This window comes from Conger conger, chromosome 1, assembly GCF_963514075.1.
Source record: "Conger conger chromosome 1, fConCon1.1, whole genome shotgun sequence".
NCBI lineage: Eukaryota > Metazoa > Chordata > Actinopteri > Anguilliformes > Congridae > Conger > Conger conger.
The window spans coordinates 64,207,537-64,231,742 of NC_083760.1; the positions used below are offsets into that span (position 1 = coordinate 64,207,537).

At 40.5% G+C, this 24,206-nt stretch overlaps 2 protein-coding genes across 2 annotated transcripts; both read left to right on the forward strand.

The window, feature by feature from the left end:
* The first annotated feature begins 396 nt into the window (after nucleotides 1–396).
* On the forward strand, nucleotides 397–16,190 carry zgc:113232 (uncharacterized protein LOC541546 homolog). The gene is made up of 29 exons (XM_061243187.1): nucleotides 397–402; nucleotides 822–899; nucleotides 1,546–1,660; nucleotides 2,193–2,251; nucleotides 3,799–3,883; nucleotides 5,783–5,848; nucleotides 6,595–6,863; nucleotides 7,797–7,850; nucleotides 8,080–8,133; nucleotides 8,468–8,521; nucleotides 8,617–8,670; nucleotides 8,895–8,948; nucleotides 9,519–9,572; nucleotides 10,035–10,088; nucleotides 10,410–10,463; nucleotides 10,569–10,613; nucleotides 10,716–10,769; nucleotides 10,890–10,943; nucleotides 11,054–11,107; nucleotides 11,815–11,889; nucleotides 12,011–12,082; nucleotides 12,183–12,218; nucleotides 12,908–12,952; nucleotides 13,170–13,202; nucleotides 13,801–13,947; nucleotides 14,268–14,444; nucleotides 15,053–15,143; nucleotides 15,267–15,344; nucleotides 15,694–16,190. The coding sequence occupies exons 1-29, from the start codon at nucleotides 397–399 to the stop codon at nucleotides 15,897–15,899; spliced, it is 2,277 nt and encodes a 758-aa protein (XP_061099171.1). The 3' UTR covers nucleotides 15,900–16,190.
* Nucleotides 16,191–19,881: 3,691 nt separating this feature from the next.
* On the forward strand, nucleotides 19,882–23,208 carry cd83 (CD83 molecule). Its single transcript, XM_061252413.1, has 5 exons — nucleotides 19,882–20,006; nucleotides 20,117–20,241; nucleotides 20,557–20,788; nucleotides 20,912–21,006; nucleotides 21,443–23,208. Exons 1-5 carry the CDS (start codon nucleotides 19,970–19,972, stop codon nucleotides 21,596–21,598), a joined length of 645 nt encoding a protein of 214 aa, XP_061108397.1. The 5' UTR covers nucleotides 19,882–19,969; the 3' UTR covers nucleotides 21,599–23,208.
* Nucleotides 23,209–24,206: the final 998 nt, after the last annotated feature.

A 24,206-nucleotide genomic window follows, 5' to 3' on the forward strand; every position in this document is an offset into this window, starting at 1 on the left:
TGAGCTCTAAATGAGTAAAGAGCTGTAGAATGTGAGCCACAGTTGCCATAGCTGGCACTATTTTACCCAGGGGTCAAAGGTCATTCAGTTTCTGTGTGCAAACACAAACAAGATTCTTTTGCAGAATCACTTGCATAAGAGTGGGTAGTAGGTGTGATCATTTTCATGTTTATTTGTATTATTGCCTATAAATATTTGTGCTGTTTTTTATTAACTGCATTTCTTAGCAATAGCATTATCCATTTGTGGACTAGTTGAACATGTTTAGGCAGCAGGATACTGTACTCAAGAGTTTAAAATCTTTTCAGTCACACAATTAACTGTTTATGCCAGAATGAATTTATTTAATGGATCTTTTCCAGCAGTAGTGGTTTTTCAATGGGTAATAGCTGCCAAATGGGAGTAAGATGGTGCTGTTATCAGGCTCCATAGAAGCAGTATTACCGGGAGGGAAGGGCTCTCTCTCTCTCTCTCTCTCTCTCTCTCTCTCTCTCTCTCTCTCTCTCTCCCTCTCCCTCTCTCTCTCTCTCTCTCTCTCTCTCTCTCTCTCTCCTTCATCTATGTCTTAGGCACTCTCTCTCTCTTTCTTAGTCTTCTGGGAGCACTGTTTGTCCTTCAGAGACTCAGGTATTTCTCACCAGGTTGAAGAGAGGAGGGAACTGAGTCCAGTGCTGCCTAGAGGCCCAGGCTGGACACAGGATCCCCAAGGAGAGAGAGGAGAGAGAGCGAGAGGCAGGGGACTACACTGTTTGCAGGTGGTATCATGGTGTAAGGAGGACCTCTTGGGTGTACAAGTCACAGATAAATCCCTTGTCTCTCAGCGGGACAAGCCTCTGTACGGTGTGGACCGTAGGTACCCGCTGACCCAGTCTGTGGTCATGCCTGCATCCAGCGAAAAGGTAAGCAGACTGATTTAACCGTAGAGCTTCAGCTAATGTGCGTAAACATGTCGACAGCAAGTGAGAGAATGCCACTGTTAATGGTGATATTGGGCAGGGTGTGAGCTAGGATATGATGTGCTTGTTTATAGTCTTACAGTTTAATGTAGAAAAGAGTTGTGCATTTGTGCATTGTTAGGGTTGTCCTCTGTTATCATTTTGTCATAAATATTGTCGCTTTTGTTGTTTTGCATCTCCGTAAAATGTACACCATCTGAATGTCCCAGGCTCCATGTGTGTACTGGAGAGCCCAGGTCTCATATGCTGCAGAATTAGACTTCCTTTGCTAGGACTTCAGGACTATTGTATCTAATCCACTTACACTACGAAACAAGCTGCTGAAGTGTACTGTCAAGATTACAGAATTTGAAAAGGATGGCTCTATTGACTGAACATTTGACATACGATTAAATATTATTTAGTTAATAATTTCTACCTGTGGATTGTCTGGTGTGAATGATGATTCATAAAGGTCTTGTAGATAGTATGTTCCACTTGTGATAGAATATTTTCGAACGGTAAAATGACAGCTTGCTTTACTGAACCCAGTGGTGCCTCCTGAATGTGTGATGATCATGGAGAGATAGTAAAATATCGCCCCTTGTAGGAGAGGCGCAGGGTTCACACCCCTAGCAACACCTGGGTGTCCTGGGAGGCCTTTGGGTCTGCTGCCATGATTCTCCACCTCCTGGGCTTAGCTAAGCTGCCCCAGAGCACTCTGGGTACACTCATCAGTGGACACATAGCTGTGTTTATCTGGAATTAGTTTGGCAAATTCCATTTTTGTTTGAGCACTTTATTCAATTCTTACAGTCCACAAATAGGGACTGCACTTTGTGTAGTACTGACTGACTTTAATGCTATTATGAATATGCATTTCCATATCAATTACAGTTCAGCATAAGGCAAGGCGTATTTGAATAATGAAGTTATGAATGCTAAAAAAAATTGTGGTTAAAAATTGTCCCCGCTGCAATTTCTTCTCTTAAATCAAGGCTGATAAATTCTGAACGGATTTCATTTGTTGAACAGGTTTATTAGAACAGGGGGGTACAAAGCCACACAGTGGAATTTGCATAAACCTGTTAGTAGAGAGCAAACTTTTCCCAAGTGCTGTGGACTCAGGCTTCAGAACAGTGTCTTACTGGTTTTGAAGCGTGAATAAAGAAAAGGCTTCTTCACACACTCTGATTCAGGCCCTTTTGGAATGTAGGACCTGTCTGAGAATTCCCGCTCTGGCTCTCCTCCTTCTAGCTGTGGTCAAGCCGTTCATCGCTGGCCATTCTCAGATCCAGAGCCACTGTCATTTATCTGTATTACCAATGACATATGCAGTACATGGCCCATTGGATAAGGTATTATCATGGTGAAGCACCAACCAGGTATTACACAAATGCTGGAGAACACTATTTGGCTTTGCCTCTAGGGGGCACCAAGAGGATTAAAACTTTCAACTTCAGTTTCAGAATCCATGGGTATATTAGAACTGTTCGTCTTGTTGTTATTGTCAAAAATGAAGTCATAGAGGCAGTTATTACATCATATATTTTTTTAAATTCTGAAAATAAGTTTCTTTTTTTTAAAAAGTGCTAAAAAAATATTTATCCAAATGTTTTCAAAGAAAACCTAACCACATCCTTTGAGTGTGTATGCAATATATGCTGTAGGTGATGGTACAGAGGTGAGAGACACCCTGGTCTTTTAGTCTACAGGTCCCTTATTTGTGGTGTGGTATGCTGACCTACAGAATCTACAGTCTCTGGGTCACAGGGTCACCCCCACTAGTTATGGTGACCCCGAGTGCCAAATGCCATTTATCACTAAGGAGACAACTGAACTCTCTGGGTTCACCTAAGGAGCTCTGTAAGGAGTTACCACTGATTTAACTTGCAGTCAACAGTGCACTGGAGCAGTTTGCTTCAGCAGTAGAAGGAGACTGAATATATATAGATGTTATATTTTAAACATCTTGTATGCTGCTCTGTCATAAATATGTATTATAAATAATAATTTGATATCCAAACAAATATTCAGTGTTAGGATCTGAAAACAAGTCTTCTATAAAGAAAGCATTGGTGCTTTTTCACTGTTTATTTTTCCAAAGGACAGCTTTGCTGGGACTGAATGACTTTAAGTAACCATGAAAAGCAAGCTTGTTCTGATATCATGTGGTTTTTATGGAGCATTACATTTTAACAATTGTTTTGCAATATTATGCAGATATTTAATAATTACTTTACTAAGCTCCCAAAATTACTGCTTGACTTCTGTAATGTACCTAGAGTATATGGAAGACCAGATTGGACATGGACAAGCCCTCACACATATGATCCCATCTATATGAACATCTTTATCACAAGATACCTTTTGTCCCAGTAGGCACTTCCCTATACAATACCAATACCTTTCAACCTATTAACAGGGCAATCATTTACAATGACTATACTTGCATTCAAAATAAAGCATAATGTAATCATGCGGCACTGTGTCATTATGTGTGAACTCAGTGACCAGCTATTCTCATTATATTGTTTATATGGTGACAGAGCTCCGTGACAGATTGTTTTAAATTTCATTTTAAGACTTTCATCAGTAAGAATTTCAGGTCTCAGATGAATGAAAATATTGCAGCATCAAAGTTCATTGAAATGTAGAGCACCCTTACATTTCACTATTGTAAGGTTCTCTGGCTAAGAGGTCTCCTAAATGACTGAATATCAGTGTGAAATGTCAAGAGTACAGCACCATGGGACAGCAGACCAGGGGGACGATGCAGAATGCAGTCTGGAGTATTTACATGCCGTTCTATGAACACTAGAAGAGGTGATGTTTGTGTGTGCTTTTCTCTCTCTGTTCCCAGGTGATCCTGCCCTCCTGGCTGTGTGTACTCCTGCTGTGTGTCCACCATGTCTTAGGTCAGGACGAGTACTCCGCCTACCACTCAGGTCCGTATGTTTATGAGCGTTTCCTATCACAGGCGGTCTCCCCAGTAATGGGACTGCACTAGCCAAAAGTGAAACTGTAACTTTTTTACAGGGTAGTTCCATGATAATGGAATGATGTGAATGATGTAACAACATTTTTGTCTTACGAGACTAACAAACTATTCAGACTATATGACTGCTGTTTCTAGTGATTTATGTCCCAAGTTAGCCCGGAGGACAGCATCTCATCACACACCAGGGGACCTCCACTGCTTGTTCAAAACTTGCCTGAGGTTTGGAATGGTGCTAAAATTGACATGTGTTTTTTATGTAACCAACAGTTGTCACAAAAAGTCATTTAAAAAATAAAATGTAAAAGGTTTTTGGCTATTAAGCTATAATGTCTCAAGTGGATCAACGGTAAAAGAATGACATCATTTAAACACTATCACTTAAAAAGTGCATACATACGTTGGCTTATGTGCATACGGAGTGACATCATCTCATGAGGTAATTGCAGTCGTTGGAGGGTTGCCGGCACCGATCCCACATCATCGATGTGTCCCTGAGCAAAACACTGAACCCCGCAATTGCTCCTGACGAGCTGGTTGGTGCCTTGCATGGCAGCCAATCGCCGTTGGTGTGTGAGTGTGTGTATGAATGGGTGAATGAGAAGCATCAATTGTACAGCTCTTTGGATAAAGGTGGTGTATAAATACCAACCATTTACCATTTAACTGCAACATAACATTCACTACCATAGTAAGTACAAGATCTACTGATATATTATCAGATGGGTTTGAGAAGTGTTACATTCAGCATAGAATTATGCATTTACATTTTATTTTATAATGATGTTACCCAAGTTTAACATACATGGTAGATGCTGTAATCTATATATTTTTGAAAACTGATGAAATTGAGTCAATTTTTACCAACACTCATCCCTGTCTTTATTTGCAGTAACGGTGTTGCCATTGTATGATTGTTTTATGGTCTTCATATCTGTGCATATATTCTCTCATATCGGTGTTGAAGTATGTCCATGTGGTGCTGCTGTTGGCTCATTTTTTTGCAGACGCCACTTTATGGGAGCGCACATAGAAGTTGATTAGCAAAGCCCTTGTTCCCTTAACAAGTTGATAACCACCTTTATGATACTGCCTAAGATCGCGGTTATTAGGTTTTGTGAAGCCAACTAATGCAAAGAAACCCTGGGTATGCTAAGCTTCCTCTGTAGTATACCCCTCTAGCATATTCCAAGTACATGACAATTGCATGGCAGGTTCATAAATCGGTGTATTGTACTGTATACTCTGTTGAATGGAAATACTGAACTGGAACCACTTTTCTACCATTCCAATGATGAAGAGACATTTGGAATATTGATGGCTTCCCAGCCATTTTAATTATATCGACTGTGCCAGTGAATACATATCCAAAAACAAAATATGCAACCAGTATTTGTATTTGTATTTATTTAGACAGAGCATGCATGTTCTTTTACAGCAACTCCCTATTGTCTTTGGAAATTTCCTTCAATAAAGTGAATGGATGGGTCTCATGTTCTGGTATCAAATCTGGACAATGTTGCTGGCAATGCAGTGCTGTGTCAGTACCTGTGCCAGTGCCAGTGCAATGCAGTGCCAGTGCCAGTGCCAGTGCCAGTACCTTTGTCATATACGGAAGGGAGGTTTTCAGTCAGCCAGGGGGACAGCATCTCATCACGCACCAGGGACCTCCACTGCTTGTTCAAGCCCTTGAATGTCCTGTGGAGCTGCAGAGGAAGAGTCTCGCTTCGATTCAGATCTACATGATAGAGTTATGAGAGAGTTAGAAGTTGTGACTCGTTTGATAGCCAACAGGGAGAAAGTAGCTTCATCTTTCCTTTACTCTCTGTGTTGTCCTGCTTGATTGAAGGTGACGACCATGTGTACGAAGGCTCAGTGGTAGACAGCTATGAGGAATCTGGATACCCCCATCCAGGTACTGTACAGAAGTCATTTTGCTTCTGCTTCTTCTGTTTTGTGTATTATCATTTCTGAATTTCTCCAGAATTACTTTTTGCCATACAGTGTTGGAACAGATATGCATTTTAAATAAAAACAAATACTTGATGCATTTTGCACCCATGGTCCATAATAATCTTGCACAGTCGGATCACTTTCTTTATATTTTGTCATGTGAATTTTTCTAATATTCTTCATGTTATTTGCCATGTATTGTTTCTCTAAAGCATACATCCGAATTTCAAGAGTAAGATTGAGAAGAACTGAACTGATTCATCAGCTTAAAGAAAAAGAGATCAATTAATTAACTGAAAAGAACAAGCGGTCGGAGCAAAGCCATCATTTTCATTTTGTTGTATTGCCCTGTTCAGTATTTACAGTACATAGCTGCCAATGTACTTTTGAATGGTTGTACTTGTAAGCTTTCACTGAGCTGTAGCCTTATTTCCTAATAATGCATTTAAAAATTCAGTACACTTTTAGTTTATTGATGTGTAAGTTAGGCTTACTTAATCATTGTTAAGTAAAAGAAAATGGTGGTGAGGACTTTTGCAGTTGTGAAATAAAAATGTGTGTAGTTGTATTTGGGTGTGTTTAAATGATGTTTATAAAAAGATTAATAAAACATAGAGTATATACTAGTAATCACCTTTAAATGACAGGAATAGAAGTAAATATAATCGTTTTCTTTAATATGTCTTCTTTCACACGTCTGCTGTGCAGTGGAGTACCCTCCCACGACAGGATATGAGGACCACGCAGCCTCAGGCTACGACCCCTACGCCGTGGCCCCCACTATGGTCACCATGATCACAGAGGAGACGTACCCCTACGCCACAACCACTGAATCCTACGACTACGTGAAAGAGGTGACCACCATGACGACGCAGGTCCCCTATGACTATGAGGACGCAGCTCTGGGAGAGGAGGGCCCCACAGACTGCAACTGTCTGCCTGGGGAGCCTGGCTTTGCCGGATTCGCTGGTCCCAAGGTATGCCACCTCTATTATTCCCTCTGTCTGCTTTCAGACTGCTTAGTTGAGTGGTTTAGGGCCTGTGACATTTCCTTTCTCATCTATTTTATCATTTTCTTACACATTGACTTCAGTTAACATAACATAACGTACTGATGAGAACAGGCCATTCAGCCCAGCACCTTTTCCGACCACTAAAGTATACCTACTGATTGTTAATTAATTTTGTTAATTAATTTTCCTTTTACTTCGAAGTTTCCAATTTTGTTCTGGTACCTTCAATTGGCATTGACAACTTAGAAGTTTTCCCATGTTTTTAAAAGCAGACATGACACAGTTCAGTGGGTTTAGAAGAACTGCCATTTTCTGCTCAAACAGGCATTAAGCAATGTCATTATCATCACTGTATTTACGGGATGTTCTGACTTTAGCATAGACTTTTGTGTGGAGGAATTTGTTGAGACTTTTTAAAATGTCCTTTTCTGGGCATAATAATTCAGTGCCACTCTATATGCTGCTCAATAATTCACTGTCCCTATACAGGCCTTTCAATGGCATCAAACTGGTCATGTGCCCCCACCCTCCAATGAATGGATGTGTAGAAGAGCAACAGCCTTTTAACATGTTTTACAGTTTTATAGTTTACAGCATTAACTTCAACCAAAACTCTTTGGATCAACATTATAATATTGCATGGCTTGTGATGCTATAATGACAATCCTAGACAGATCATTTTGTTCGTCTTGTCCTGCATTGTCCTGCCTTTTTAGACGACTTAGTAGGACTGATTGCTTTGGGCATTCAACAGCAGACCACAGATCCAGTGTAATGTTATGTTCTATGAGAAATGCCCATCCAAACACTATACAAATGTCAGTCCATGACAGACTTACTGTTTGGTCACTGAATGTGCTGTGGGTTCATGTCGTGTTGACTGCGTCTGTCATTCAGGGCAGCAGAGGACTACAGGGTAAAACAGGATTTCCAGGAGAGCAGGGACGGGAGGTATGTTCATCACAGACCAAATAACTTCTGCTCATTCACGCTAAAGTTTGGCCTGTATTAAATCACCATAATTTTGACACTCAAGTAAATCCAAACAGCAACTGATGATTGAATCCAGATCTTGATTTACCCATGACCAATGAAAAAAGACACACACAAGCATGTTAAATTCTTAGCTTTTGTTTTTTGTTAAATCAGCATGTGAGATTGCTCTTGTCGTATCTTTCAGGGGTACAAGGGGACAAAAGGGGTTCCAGGAAGAGGAGGAGATACAGGGCCTGAGGTGAGCTCATGTTACTCAAAACTGGAGTGCTTGCATGTTTAGTGATCTTGTAGCTCAAATCATTTGTGGGTCAATTCAATTTAATTCCCGTCAGTTCAGTAAATTAACTGAACAATCCTTATAGAATATTATTGATATTTTTTACTTGAATTGCTTTTTAACATGAATATGTTCTGCAAGTGCTAGGAAGCTTAATTAGGCCATATGGTTCACCCTTTGCTTTGTAGGACCTGCACCACCCAGTGTGAATGGCGGATAGCTATATCAGCCAATAACAGTTCACAGAATATGTTTTCATTTCCATGACCTTTGGCCTCCTTTCTCATTCTCACAGGGTGACTCAGGTCTTGATGGTGCTGAAGGTCCATCTGGGTATTCTGGAGCCATGGTAAGCAAGCAGTATTCCCGCTCCGAGAAGTGCCATTTTAATATTAGGGGGTATACAATGTGATGTTCACAGCTTAGTGATCTCTGTGTCCACAGGGTGAAACAGGGCTACCTGGGGACCCAGGTGAAGGAGGAGATCCTGGCACCAAGGTGAGGGTCACACATCACCAGTGCAATGGTCCCAAAGGGCTAGAAAAAGAGCCTCTGTGGCCAGTTGGGCTGAGTGTGGGCTACACCAGCACTGCTCCACTGCTCTACTGCTCCACACTAATGCATTCATTGGATGGGTAGAATGATTCATCTGAATGTAACAGTAACATTCAGAAAGCATGTACCTCAAAAATGTCTCAAAACCAATCTTCTCTTCACTGTAGGGAGACATAGGCATGGAGGGCCCACGTGGCGGAGTTGGAATCAAAGGAGTGCAAGTAAGTCAGCTGGCCCAATTTTCCAACTTTAACCTCATGACCACATGGGAATGATGACATGTTGTCATATGACCCTGTTTACAATGAAATACTGTTCCTAAACAAATACAATTTCCCTTTTCTTACATTTCCCCAAATCAAACTTCCCTTTTTGTCCTGAGAGTGATTAATGGGATTTTTATTATAAGCACAATGTGTTCATAGATGAATACAATAAGAAAGATATTAGTGAAAGCATAAATTGATTACTTGGAATCAATAGATACAATCCTTTTCCATGGCCTTTGGCCTTCTTGACCTATGACCTACGACATGTTCCGATCAACAACTTTGCGTGCATGTTGGCCTTGGCCATTTTTTTTTTTAATGCTAATTTACATTCTGAAGTTACAAATGTCATAGCCAAAATAATTTACAAAACTTACATTACAGTAGATGTGTACAAAGAGCAGCTGAGGTTGATGGAATTATATAATGCTTTATGACACACATTTTGACATGCATATGTACATAAATATAGGGCAAAAACATATCATCCATCATATAAACTCAAATATTGTATGATTCCAGGGTGCCTTTGGGCAGGCGGGGAGTCCTGGGACAACTGGAAGAAGAGGTCTAAAGGTAAACATGTCACGACCAAATGAGACCTCACCCCAAGGTATCTACCCCCAAAATATTATACATCCAGGGATACTGCATATTCTCAACATGGTTTGACCTGCTCAAGCTATGTTTTGAAACAGTTGGTAGCTGGTAATTTTAAGATGGTCATAGCCGGATTTTACACCAGGGTTCACAATCCCTTGCATTCCCAACAACAGTGATTCCCTGCCCAGGGCATCACTTAAAAAGAGAACTCAGTTCTCAGTTGACCTTCTTTGTTAAAACATTAAAGACAAATAAAGTTATAACATCTAAATTCTAGTCAGTTCAGGAGTGGGGTGAACATCTGTTTAGGAGGGTATGTATGTGAGGAGCACCTGATGGCAAGTTCAGACTCCATTCTGTGATATCTGACTGCGGCCTAAAGCAGGGATGAAGTACTTGAATATGGTAGCTGATGTACATTCCTGGTGTCAACAGGGGTCGATTGGGAAACCTGGAAAGATAGGACCTGATGGGCGAATGGGAGAGAAGGTAGGATTGGCCTGCTTGGCCCTTGAGCAAGGCCCGTTACCCCACATTGCTCCAGGGGGATTGTCCCCTTGCTTAGTCTAATGAACTGTAAGTCGCTTTGGATAAAAGCATCAGCTAAATTACTGTAATGTATTTACACAGCAAAGATTACACAGCAAATGGAAGCTACTTAGTTAATATACATGGGATACTTAACTATAATGCACTCTGTAAAATGCTCTGATTTTTGTCTAGTAAATGCAGCAGCTCTGAGTGTAATCATGTAAGTGTAATGTATTCTTTGTCCTGAGGGCATCGTCTTCCCCTCTTCATCTCCCACAGGGTCAGATCGGAGCCCCTGGATTCCCAGGAGACATTGGGGAGCAGGGCTATCTGGTAAGGAGACTGCTTTTGGTTTGCATATGAGATGATTTTAACTTTGCCCTGCTCTAATGGCACCTGGAGATTAACCTGTCTCGTCTGGTTGCTGCCTGTTTTTAGGGTTACCCTGGGATCCCAGGAAGCAGAGGTGAAACAGGGCCGAAGGTACAAAGAAATAAGACTCATGATAAGTAAATAAAGCTTTGTGCTTCCTTGTGTGAAGTTAAAATCAAGAGGGTGCCCCATAACTACTTCTCTGTCGCCCAGGGAGACCAAGGCTTGGGTGGCCTGCCGGGGAGTGATGGGGAGCCTGGAGAGGATGTGAGTTCCGGCCTCCTGCCTGATGGTGGCACAGAGATATTCATTTGCCTGGAATTAACCATGGCAGTAAAAGGTCCTGAGTGCTGAGATATATATGTTTACTTCCCATTTTTGAACCAGGGTCCTCTTGGAGTTCCGGGAGTGATCGGTGACCCTGGCTCATTTGGCTTGAAGGTACATTGAAGGGAAAAAGTGATCTGTGGTATTTATGGAGAATTGAATTTGAGATATCTGATGATGGACAGCTGTTTTAACATTTTTGGTTGTTGTGTTTTCTGTGGCAGGGTGGAAGAGGGGACCCTGGGCCCAGAGGCCCAATTGGGAGAGTCGGGGCTGGGGTAAGACACACAGAGACAGAGCTATATGCATAAAGACTGCTCTGCTTTATTTACGTTCTAATGTGAGGAAATCATTGCCCATAGACAATGAATGAATGTTTATCGGTAAACAAAAACTAATTTAGGCTGGACATATGAAAACACACTTTCATTGTTTTTGTCTGTGTGCAAAGGAATAAGGCCAAGTGTGGGGCTTGTGTTTGTCTCATGACACTGATACACTCAGATGTGAATATATAGAAAGAATGCCTGCGTGGGTACCTGAAAAAAAACATTCTTACTCGTTTTACTGCATGTTGAACACTAAAATACTTTTATACCAACTTGGGAAATGAATATGAAGTAAAACATAAAACAGTAGCTGGAAAGTACTCAGCTCTTGCAACTTTACCACTACTTCACTACATCTACAGTATGATGAATTTTATAATCTATTAACTCCCTTGTGGAGATTGTTGTCCCCAGTTTATATAGAGTGTTACAATCGTGGGTGGAGGAACATGTGATTAGTCTTACAGAAGTGAGAACTTTCATGTGATGATGCATTGGAATGTTTTTCTGCACCCAATTTGTATTTGACCTTTCTGACAGTTAGAATGAGGAAGAACCAGCAGTCGGTGGTGTCCCAATACACTGTGTGTCTCAGGTCGTGAGTCAGAAACAGGAAGTCAATTTGGTTTCGGGGCAAACTGTAATTTAAATAAAAGTTCTTTAAAATATCTGAAACTGCCAGTTTCAATCTGTTCTTGATTAAAATTGATTTTAAAAAGTGTATAAGCTGTGTTAGTAAACTGTTTTCTAACTTTTGTAACTTGCCATGGCCATGCTTACCTATGATTGTGTTATGTTTTGTGTTATGACTTGTGTTTATGTGTTACGATTGTTTTATGTTTTGTGTTACAGGGAGCGTCTGGAGCAACAGGGGATCCAGGTTTACCAGGCAAACATGGACCAAAGGGCCTACAAGGACAGCCTGTGTGTATGCAGTCTTAGAATGTCCTCCGATTGGGCATTTCATTTTTTGAAACCTGCTAAAAGAATCAACCTTTTTAAAATGTCAAATTTCCCTCCTCAGGGATCTAAAGGAGAGGTGGGCCCAGATGGTGAGAAGGTAATACCACAAGCAATTTACTTTCATCATTAAATGTTGGCTTTTTTAAAACTTATTTGTCCTTTTCCTGCCATTTAAAAACAATCCAGAGTGAAAATCCAGGATAAAATCTAATTAGCACTGTTGTATATGAGATGTTTCTCTCATTCCACTGGATGCCCATCGAAGAAAATAATTGCTTGCTATGGCTTGAAAGAAGTAATAAAGAAAAAAAAAATTCATACTTTTTATTGCCAGACATTTGATTACCTATTGAAAAAAAAAAGCCATTACACCTTAGGATAAAATCATCTTTTATTATTGTAAATGGTCAATGGTTGGCATTTATATAGCGCCTTTATCCAAAGCGCTGTACAATTGATGCTTCTCCATTCACCCATTCATACACACACTCACACACCAACGGCGATTGGCTGCCATGCAAGGCCCCGACCAGCTTGTCCGGAGCATTAGGGGGTTAGGTGTCTTGCTCAGGGACACTTCAACACAGCCCGGGTGGGGGATCAAACCGGCAACCCTCCGACTGCCAGACGACTGCTCTTACTGCCTGAGCCATGTCGCCCCTTATTGTGATGAAAACATTTCTGTGGTACTTTTGTTTATGAAACACCTGTCACCATAAATACAGCCAAAACTAACTGAAAATTTCCTAATTTTCCAGTTAAAACCACAAAATATTTTTTCTACAGGGCACTAGGGGGAGACCAGGCATAAAGGGTGTGAAAGGAGATAAGGTAAGTCACTACAGAACCTACTGTTAAACTGCTGCTTTCAGGTACTTTCATTTTCATGGTTTCAACCCCAGTGTTACAAGAACATCAATATACTTCACAACCATTTTACTGTAAGAACACATTAATATAATGGAAAATATGTAAACATTATTTTTATCAGAAAACTCCTGATAACCCCCCCCCCCCCCCCCCCCCTCTCTCTCTCTCTCTATCATAGGGCAGTTCTGGTTCCCGTGGTGACAAAGGCCAGGTTTGTACAGCATATGATTTATTACAGTACATCTAATGTATTGTATTGGGTTGTGAGTGGTAGTGAGTGATGTATTGTATTGGGTTGTGAGTGGTAGTGAGTGATGTATTGTATTGGGTTGTGAGTGGTAGTGAGTGATGTATTGTATTGGGTTGTGAGTGGTAGTGAGTGATGTATTGTATTGGGTTGTGAGTGGTAGTGAGTGATAAATATGACTGAGTGCTTGTCATGGAAGTCGCAGGTGTCACAGATTTCACTTTGGCGGCTGACAACCATCATGTGGCCTACAATGTGATGTGTAGGCCGAAACATTTTAACCATATTCCCAAATGATGGTAGAAACAAAGTGTGATGCCAAGTGATCCCCTGTTATGGTAACAATGCCACGGACAACAATGCCTCAGACCTTGCAATGTACATCAGGGAATATTTTCCTTCCTTATACTATTGTCGCATATTGCATTCATACATTATAAAAACACTCCATAATTTCTGCTGTTTTCAGTGTTCCATTATTTTCAGGAACTTTGCTTTGACTGCTCCCAGACTAGCCAATATTTCCCTTTGTGATGTTGCATGCGCTGTCCTTGTACTGTAGCGTGGAGGAAGGGGCCCACCTGGCCCTGGTGGACCTGTTGGACGTGTGGGACCCCCAGGTATCCCAGGTCCCAGGGGTAGGACTGGTCCAAGTGGGGACTCAGGAGTTCGAGGTGTGGTCGGAGTGAAGGGACTGCCCGGTGCCCCTGTGCGTATTTCAGTCTATTCTTCAGTTTACTTGCACATTGTATTTGCTTATCTCTAGCTCAATTGGTTTTATGAAATGCACCTTCTTTCATTTTCTTTGGCTAAAAGCATCCGCTAAATGCCTACAGTATACTGACAAATGTCAATTGTGGCTGTAAATAATCATCAAGTATGACTGCCAAATGAACATGGCAGCTGTGTCTTAATTAATTGGAACAGTTTGTTCCTTTACCTTTCACACAGCTACAACAGTGAGAACTTTCCGGGCATTCAAACCCATAATTCTGGTTGTGGGGCTGTGTTGTTTTGTGAACTTTCCAGGGGCCTGGTTTGACAGATGAACAGGTCCTTCAGCTATGCAGAGGAGTGGTCACAGCTCAGATCTCCCAGTATGCTGCATCTATCCGCTCAAAGTGTGCACGTGGCTGTCCCATCAACAACCGGACTCTCATCGGCCCGCCTGGGCCCAGGGGGGCACCTGGAGCTCTGGGGAAAGCTGTATGTTTCTGGCCTGAACATTGGGGAGGGGCTGCCCACTTCCTTGTTTTTAGAACCTTTGCCTTAGTGTTGGGATTTGTTTTTACCTTAGCAACCAGACTCTAAACCGTTGGGTGTTCAGTCCCCAGTCAAGTCCTGCTAAAAATGATAACCACTACTCTCCCATTGACACTCAGCATTAACAGAAGTTGTTTTGGAATAATGGTCCCACATACTTCCACCTGTGTCATTGAACTAGACTAAAACCCCTATTTTGAGTGAAAATATTTTAGATTATACGTATGTAAAATATTGTATCCAGTAAATTACATCCAGATTCCAGTGTACTTAGTCCATGTAGTGAAAGGTTCTAGTATTGCCACTTCATACAGCAGCCCAGTAGATGGTATTCTTGTAAGACAGGATTCATAAACTGCAGTCCAGGATGGCTGAAGTGTGTTGATTATTTCTCCATAAGCAGCTGGTTTAGGGTCACTTAAACTGAATACTTTAATGATGAATTGCCAAAAACAGGCCTTACAGAACTTAAGCTTTATTTCTGTGAGGGCTGGTGTCATTTTTTGCTTTTGCTTGTCTGCTCTCACGTGTGCTCTTGTGTGCTCTTCTAGGGAAAATCTGGGAAGGCAGGTGGCAAGGGGTCCAGGGGAACGAGGGGACCAGTAGGTGTTCAAGGCCAGAAGGGTGCAGAGGGGGATCGAGGTACAAGTGCTCAGAGAATACTTGTACTTGAATTTGGTCATTTATATTGAGTGAGAAAAAATATGATTCAAGGAGTCAGCTTTGCATGGTCTGTGCCACATGCCTGATTTATCCGTGTTTCAGGCACAAAGGGTTTGAAAGGGATGCGAGGAGACCCAGGAGAGGGTCTGCCAGGACATGATGGACATCAAGGCCTCAGAGGTAGGACCGCTTGGTCACACTAACTTAACCAAACACACTGTGACAGGGCCCCATAGTCCTCATTAAATTCAACATGAACAGTAAGAAATCGGTTACCACATTACAACCTGACCCATCCTTACAACATCCTTACAGTATCGAGTCAGGTTGAGGTACCAGGTGTCATTCCTGCTCCCATTCTTCTCAACACAGATCCAGTGTGCTTGTTCCACGCTTGAATGCTAAAAGGCTACAGATGCGGGTCTTGTATAACATGCTGTTTGTTGTTCCCATCCCTGTGGTATGAGTGGAACCATGAGTGTCCCCCTGGTATACGTGGATGAACTGACCAGCCCCTTGTATTTGACAGGGCTTCCTGGCCACCCAGCAGATCCCAAGGATGGGGAAGAAGGTCCCGAGGGGCCCCGTGGGAACCCTGGCCCTGTGGGGCAGCCGGGCATGGCAGGAGGGGCAGGTGTGCCAGGCGTGTGCGAGGCACGCGACTGCAGCATTCACGCCCCAGTGATGAGGAAGGAGCAAGGCCTGGTTAAGGGCCCACTCAGCCCCCAAATCTAATGAGGTGCAGCGGCACAGGAAGCTTAGGGCTGCACGAAGAAGCAGAGCTTGGGACACCACCTGCCGGACTTTCCATCAGTTTGAGTGGTCTACCAGGCAAAAGAGATGATGAAATAAGGAGAAAAGATGACATCGCCAAAAGACCTTTACCTGAGCCACCCAAGGCCCAGAGAACAGTAATATTTTGATTCTGACTGTTGAGATTGCCTTCCCCCCCAAGACGCAAAGACCATAGTACATTCATTTACACCCCAGGGATGAATAGAAACACCCCTCCCCCACCTGCATGAAAAATTACAGGTCATTTTCTTAGTCCACTTCCTTTTTTCAACAATTCAATGCTGTGGATACAAAGACAATAAAATAAGACATGTAAATAATTGTGTATAGTATCTGACATACATGTACTGTTTGCTCTGATGTTATTGTGCAAGATAAATGCTGTCTTACTTTTTTAAAGATGGACCCTCACTTTATTAGCTATGATGCGTGCATGTTTCTTGGAAACTAACATTTATGTTACCACCATTAATTAACATGCAACTCTCATAGAAAAAGCAGGAAGGGTAGGTTTTGTTTTAATTATTTGCAGATAATGGGATATTTTTTTTAAGGACAATACATTCATAAACTTGCCATTGAGCCTATTTATTAGCTTGATGTGCCTCCTTAGCCGATTTGGCATTTGTCTTAAATTGCTACTAAATTTAGTATTTGTTCCCAAGAGCAAGCATTAATTATGATATGAATTGGGAATAGATAACATTTCTAAGAAGACAAACACATTGGATACATGTGATTACCACCATATTTGATATTTTTTATTAATTTAAACATTTTCATTCATGCTGGAGACATACCATGACTCCTTGTCACATTAAAAATCAAAACAGGGTTGTAGCGTAATTTGTTTTTATTGTCTTGATATACATGGTACATGGAAAACATCTGAAAAAAATGTGGTATGACAAGAAGAAAAATTATTTTGACAATAATAGAAATAAAAGACATCACAAAATCAGCTTGAGGGCTCAATGGGGCAGTGAGTACAGTACTATTTATTTTTACAGGTGGGTGCCGGAGATCATTCAGAACAATACTGAACATATATTAAACTTTTAATATTGCATTTATGTACTCTGTAAGAGTTGATATAACACTGAAAATGTCATTCTCAGTAATTAATTCACATCAAAATTGGGTTTTTATTAATAACTAACAAGAATTAAGGCATTATTTAAGACACAATTTGATTGAAAGACCATTTCATAAATTATCCAAAAAAAAAAAAACATTTTCAAACTTCCCTGGTCTTCCAAAGATTAACTGAAAGTGCACAACAGCTATAGCACCCATGATGTCAGTTTGCATTTAATTGTTTTTGCAGGTCAGCCAAATAAGTTACACAATACAGGGTATAAAAAATATTTATTTACATGAGCAGTAGTTAGCTAACCAGTTTAGAGTAATTTACCACACACTCCTTTTTTGATAATGATATTAAGAATAAGTTATTTCCACAGAGACTGGAGATGTGGAGAAATCATCTATTTTAGAATTTAAAACAAGGTTGGCTAATATACTTCACCAGACTGATTTTTTCAGTGGTCCCAAAATCTTTCTTTACTATAGTGGTTCACAGTACCGCTTTGCTAGATTACATTACTGGCATTTGGCAGACGCTCTTATCCAGAGCGACGTACAGTTGATTAGACTAAGCAGGAGACAATCCTCCCCTGGAGCAATGCAGGGTTAAGGGCCTTGCTCAAGGGCCCAAGGGGCTGTGCGGATCTGATTGTGGCTACACTGGGATTCGAACCACCAACCTTGCATGTCCCAGCCATTTACCTTAACCACTACGCAACAAATAACTGAAATGACTATCCGGGCCTTGGATGGGATGTCTGTCTGGCAGAGGTCAAGGTCTACACTTTCTAAACAGACCAACTGCACCAACTGCACCAACTGCACCAACTGCACAAACTGCAAAAGGAATAAGCCCTGTAGGAAAGACAGAAGGTAAAAACTCATTTAAATACATTTTATGTACACATTATTAATATTTTTGGAACACATGTAACATAACACTGGGTTGTGTTAAGGCATTCATTTTACACTGAAACCTTACCTATATGATGATTTTGTTCTTTGGTGCTGTGTTCCCCTTGGCTGCTGCTTGGCATTCCTATATAACATAAACATACATTAGAGCACAGTTCTTCTGAGAGCAGTGTTTAACCAGTTAACCCTCTGTCCAGTCTACAGCACAACTCACCACGGAAATGCGTCCTGCTTTCTTCAATGTGATCCTGTTAAAAAGGACAGAATATTTTAACAATTATTTTTTTAAAGCAAAAGTCTATTGTAAGCACAGATAAACAAGACCTCCGAAATGTAACTCACTTTGCCGCTGCAGAGTATTGTGAGGCTGACATTGACGCACTGTGCTAGATGGATCTCTCCAGAGGACACGTTTAAACAGGGCCACACGCATTGTTCTCTGTGTAGATCTGCAATAGACTGCAGGACATAGTGGCTTATCAGTCACAATGATCAGGTCTCGGTTTTAGATCAGTTATTTCTAATTCCATTTATCGTTTCCGAGAACAGTCAGGAGGATAAAGAGCTTACTAGTTCGCCAAATTCCCACATCTGTTCACACCCTGAAATGTTTAAGGCAGTCGAATTATGCAAGATTTTCTCCATCCCACCCAGACATCGGTAGTCCTCAAACTCCTCCTGGATGGGAGGACTTTCCACTATGAAAGAAAAGGAAGGATAACATTACAAGTGCATTTCAGAATAGTGGGCAAGTTCTAAACCTAGCTTGTGACATCAGTGAAACACGTGGCCATTAAAATTACATCAATCAACCTTTAATTACACTCGGAAAGACACACTGAGGGACAAGTGTGCTGGGTTTACAATTAAAACATAATACAGTCAACGAATATGTCGAGAAATAACAAAAAATAAAATAAATGAAAAATCATTGCTTAAAACACTCCCAATTAGTATAATACAGGCCATCTATGAGAGAAAGCCAGCCCACATTTTTGTACAGAGTACAGTACAGTGATGTGTGTCACAGGAGTCACCAGTTCTGAATCTTTAAGCAGAATGGTAAATAACATCAATGGGTTTTAATGTTTAGCTGAGACATGTCCATAGATAATTGCCTCCACTAGCCTAGGTCTACAGAATCTGGGAAAGCAGGCCTTATTTGTATACAGGAAGCTAAGTTTCACTCGTAATTGATCAATTAGTGTTTTTACATGAGGTAAAAGTAAGTTTGTCATCAAGCCAGATGCCAGATGCCAAGATATTTGTATGCATAGACCCTTTCAATACAAGAGTTCCATCAAGAGTGGTAATTGTTTCATTGAAATTATAAGACAACCTTTTTTTCTTTTTTTTTAAACAACATGAATTTAGTTTTGCTTACATTTACATTATTACGAGCTATTCAACGGAACACTCCCATAAAATCAATATTTACACATTTGTGGGGAATCCCCTTTCAGCCATGGTACTTTCTCTGGGAGTTTCGAGTTTCGACAGCAGGCTAAAGGCTAGCTTAGAGGTACCGTAATGTAGCCTAAATCAATTCAATTCATATTTACAACCTTTCGAAGTGAATATAGCCTATTGCCAACATCGATACTTACAGTTATTTAATCTTAAATCCATGCCTGTAATCTAAACAGATGGGCTACCGTATATATAGGCATATGCGTAAAAGGAAAATTAGCTAATGGAAATGAGCTCGTGGGCTTCAGACACAGTAAACTACCGATGAGTTTAGCGAACAGTTCAAAGAAAATGTTACGCTGAAATTGACATTATGCATTATGAATCGCGGTGAAATGCAAGCTCTTACCTTTGCGAACACAGAATACAATTAATAAGCTTAGACATTGAATTGGGCGCATTATTCCGACCCCGTGTGATGAACTATAAAGTATGGGGAATACCTTTGGAGTTTCCCCTGCTACGTCAGAGATTTCACTTTCGTTTAGACGAGATATAAATTCCAGAAGTTTCCCCGACAGTTCATTATCTACTTTGCAATGATGTTGGCCCTGCATGTTCTCCTTTTCATCTGCGGTAAGAACGCTAATTTAACGACATTTCTAAAAGCGTATAGGCTACTACATTTCTGGTTTGTTGTTTGAAATACATTACCAAATAATTTATTTGATCTCGTTCGTTTGCAGTCTCCAGCAGGGTTGCTGTCAGTACGTCGCTAGAAATACAATCTTCGTGTGGTGAGGACTCGGTTCTGAAATGTGCAGCTACTCCAAAACCAGGAGTCCAGTACAGGGATGTGAGGTGGCATAGGGTAAGTGTTTAATACTTTCTATACATAAGTATTTTTAATGTTATTGTGGCTACTGTTTAATCTCAAGGTTCTGCTAAAATAAAAAATAAAATATTCTCTTTTGAAAATAATATATGGTATATATTAGTATAATATGAAATAAAAAATATGAATATGAAATAACACTTTGGTACTTATAATGTGAGCTAGATTTTATGTTCTTTCCCTACCCTTTAGGTGTGTTTTTGATTCTCTATCACTTTCACTTCCTCTTGGTTCATGGTTCATGGTCACTCCTGCTGTTTAACAATACCCTCCCTTTCCTTGGCTGTTCAGGTCAGCACTGAGCTGCCATACGAGGCCGTCGGTATGCTGACAAAACAACTGAAGAACAACAGCACAGTTCAAAAATTCCGTGGCTTTGAGCGTACAGCGCAACTGTTCTCAGACTCACTGGACCTCCTCCTCCCCAACGTGACTTCTCAAGACAGTGGGAAATACCTTTGCTTTCTTGCTGCACCTGTTGGAGAGCAAAATATAGAGGGACTTGTTTTCCTCAAAGTTTCTGGTGAGTTATCTTAGAACATGTTAATTTCAATAGGCTCTGTATACTGTACAATTCAATCTCTATGATGGCTCATGTGGCTCTTACTGTTTGCTGACGTGCCCCTGATTGTGTCCTCACATGCAGGTTGTCCCATAGAATCAGCACAAAAGGATGTATTGTTTGAAGTGATTGTCTGCGTGTCGCTGGTATTGGCACTCTCGATGTGTTACATATGCTGGGTAAGTACCATAACTTTTAAGGGAATTATACAGTCAGGCACAGGATAATAAACCATGTACTCTTTTTTTACTGTGCAGTTTGTAGCTGTGAATTCATTCCTGACACTTTACACTTTTTTATTTATGAATTCCATTTAATCACATTTGTATTGTTTTGGTAGACCATTTTACAATTCAGTCTGATAATTTATTTATTGATTGTAGTCATAACTGCATTATGTAAGTCCTATGCCTATTTTTGATTCTGACCATAGAATCTTGTTTAATTTGTCCTCTGGGCTGAATGTGAACGATAGCCGCTTATAGATATACCAAAATATATGATGGGCGTCCAAATGTTTTTCCGAAAAACTGCTGAGAAATGACCTGCGCAGACAGATTTCAGATTAAAATGTTTATGCATGCTAAAATAACCAATGGTATTCCATTATTATAGGCCTGTTTGAAGAATATATCAATTCTGAAAAGTAAAAAGAAGGGCTCAGCACATCAGACCTTGAAGGCTCCTTTTCAGAAGAAAAACCTAAAGCTGATCTACACTCCTGGCTTGGATTCTCTGGGGCCCTCGTCCTATCACCATGTGTGTGTGTGACCCTTCAGACCCCACCATGGAGAGGTGAGAACTGCCCAAATGAAGAGGGCAAGAGAAAGGACAACGCGTATGGAAAATAAGCTCCAGCTACTGCCCGTCGCCTTTGCGTTCAGGGACAGGCTACTTCATGGTCCAAATTCCCACATGGACTATATGTGTTTATTTCAACACTATTTTGTAATAATATACAACCAAATATCAGTGTTTGAAGCTCATATAGGGCAGCCTGTAGCGTAGTGGTTAAGGTACATGACTGGGACCCGCAAGGTCAGTGGTTTGATCCCCGCTGTAGCCACAATAAGATCCGCACAACCCTGCATTGCTCCAGGGGAGGATTGTCTCCTGCTTAGTCTAATCCACTGTACATCGCTCTGGATAAGAGCGTCTGCAAAATTACATGAATGTAATGCAATGTAATGTTGTAATGGAAGGTCTGCGCTAAATTGCCCTATAATGGGTTGACATAGGGGGCGACATGGCTGAGGCAGTAAGAGCAGTCGTCTGGCAGTTGGAGGGTTGCTGGTTCGATCCCCCGCCTGGGTTGTGTCGAAGTGTCTCTGAGCAAGACACCTAACCCCTAAATGCTCCTGACGAGCTGGTTGGCGCCTTGCATGGCAGCCAATCGCCGTTGGTGTGTGAGTGTGTGTATGAATGGGTGAATGAGAAGCATCAATTGTACAGCTCTTTGGATAAAGGCGCTATATAAATGCCAACCATTTACGTTTCTGCCTCTTTTACATTTGAAGATGTATTCTATAAGTACAGTACAGATAATTGTTTAGCAGATGGTCCATTGCCTTATTAGCTGGGGTATATGAAAGGAAAATCAGAGACAAAATGATCTTTAGATGAACAGCATGCATACAGTATAGGAAAAAAACTGAAATGGGAACATATTGTTTATCAGTTTTTCTCAAACCACCAGTTTCTATTGGAAAGCAGGTTTCAGTTTTGAATGAATATACCAATTCAATATTGGTACTGTATATTCATATTAATTTTGTTATCTTTCACATAGCACAAATTGGAGCCTTCTTTGTCAAGATGTGATATTTGTACACAAAGATTCATTTTCAGTTCAACTTTAATGGTTTTGTATGTTTGGAAAATTGATTACTTAGAATGTATGAAAACGTTTGTGTGTTTAGCTAAGAAGGCAAGTGTTTTTTTATGGATTCTTGTACACACAATGTAAATTTATCTTCCTTACCAGCTATGGAGAAGCTTAATATACACCGCAAGTGTTAAGCTACAGATAAAATCCATTATTCTTTTATTGTGAAAAGAGAATAAGGTATTGTTAAAGCAATGTCTTGAGTAGGGGTAACTTTTGGGTTGCTCAGAATTTTCCTGTACAAAAAGGAAACAATTTACTCAATATTTTGTTCTATATGTATAAACAACAAATATTTTGTTCTTGTTTCTGCTTTACAATACTCCTAAATGGAAGCCATATATTTTTGTCATGGCTTGTGTAATGAGTTCTTCATGGACACTAATGCAAATGGAAAAGCTTCAGCATTGTTTTCAGATGCTACATATGCATATTTTGTGTTATTTTAAAATCTATTAATAAAGTTAATGAAAGTGTTTCTTATTGGTTTGCATAACATCGTCAATTTATGATCTATTTTGTGCACTTGATATATACACTAGGGTGAGCACTTTATTAGCTAGACCTCTACACCTGCGTGTTAATGCAAATATTTAATCAGCCAATCATGTGGCAGCAACTAAATGCATAAAAGCATGCAGACATTGTCAAGAGGTTCAGCTTTTTTTCACACAAATCTAAGTGACTTGAATGACCGTGGAATGATCATTGGTGCCAGACAGGGTGATTTGAGTGGTGTGCAAGCTCCAGACTTCCTCCCTATCTGCTCAAGACTGATTAAGTTATAGCCTCTGAGAATTGCAGGCATTTAAGCTGGCCATCGACAACAATTCATTTTCTGTGGAGAGATTAGTACTTTCACTTGAAGATTTGCAAGTGTGTGTAGTATGTTTACATACTAAATTGTGGAGGACAATTTCTTTTATACATTTTCAACATTTTATACTGTTTTTTGTCATATATTTTCATCCTGCACATAATACATTGGAATGATATAGTGCATAGGTATTGTGTCACCTACAAGGTAGCAAATCACATGCACACACTCATTCTCATTGTGTGTATGTGTACAACATGGACATGCATAAGTGGGACTTATGTATGTCCCTATTAAACAAAGTGAATGATTGACTATGCTCTACTGAATGCAAACTTGTTCCTGAGCTTCAGGAGAGAGACATTTAATGCTTTTTGTATATGCACCATCTATAAGTTGACATATAGGCTCTCTCAAACCTATGAATTCCAATCTACTATTTCTATACCAAAGATGAAACTCAGTAATGAATGATGAATATTAGTTCAGCGATACTTCAGTGACAAATGATTGCATATTGTTCCTTAATCAATGAATAGTGTTTTTAATGAAGGCGCTGAGAAGAATGATGAGTGCAGGCTATGCTCTAGGGAAGCCTTACCTGGAAGTACTCCAGAGAGAGAGATAATAATACCGAGGGGAATTAATGAGGCTTCAAAGTGATTCTGACAATGACG